The sequence below is a fragment of the Cariama cristata genome, unplaced genomic scaffold (assembly GCF_000690535.1).
Source record: "Cariama cristata isolate BGI_N322 unplaced genomic scaffold, ASM69053v1 scaffold23134, whole genome shotgun sequence".
Lineage (NCBI taxonomy): Eukaryota > Metazoa > Chordata > Aves > Cariamiformes > Cariamidae > Cariama > Cariama cristata.
Genome location: NW_009612642.1, coordinates 6,025 through 6,233, shown reverse-complemented (window position 1 = coordinate 6,233; position 209 = coordinate 6,025). Strand labels below are relative to the sequence as shown.

The 209-nt window shown below is 66.5% G+C and overlaps 1 protein-coding gene across 1 annotated transcript in view; it reads right to left on the bottom strand.

The window, feature by feature from the left end:
- Nucleotides 1-6: 6 nt before the first annotated feature.
- TMPRSS4 (transmembrane protease, serine 4) overlaps nt 7-209 on the bottom strand; it is a gene marked incomplete at both ends in the record, with an annotated part of 4,118 nt that continues 3,915 nt past the window's right edge. The window contains one exon of the mRNA XM_009698737.1: nt 7-89. Coding sequence (XP_009697039.1) covers nt 7-89 — 83 coding nt within the window. The remainder of the gene's footprint in view (nt 90-209) is intronic.

Here is a 209-nt window from a genome sequence, read left to right as displayed (position 1 = left end):
GGTGACCTCCCCGTGGTAGGCGGCCAGGTTGCAGCTCTCCTTGTCTATGAGTTTCACCTCCGCCTGCTGCAGGGTCTCTGACAGTTTGCCTGGGTGAAATGTGGCCATTCAGAGGGGCCCCCCAGCAGCCCCGGGCGAGCAGGGAGCCCACCGGCCCCATCTCCTCCTGCAAGCGGGGCTGGGGGAGGATGACTCTGCCCTCGTCTCGG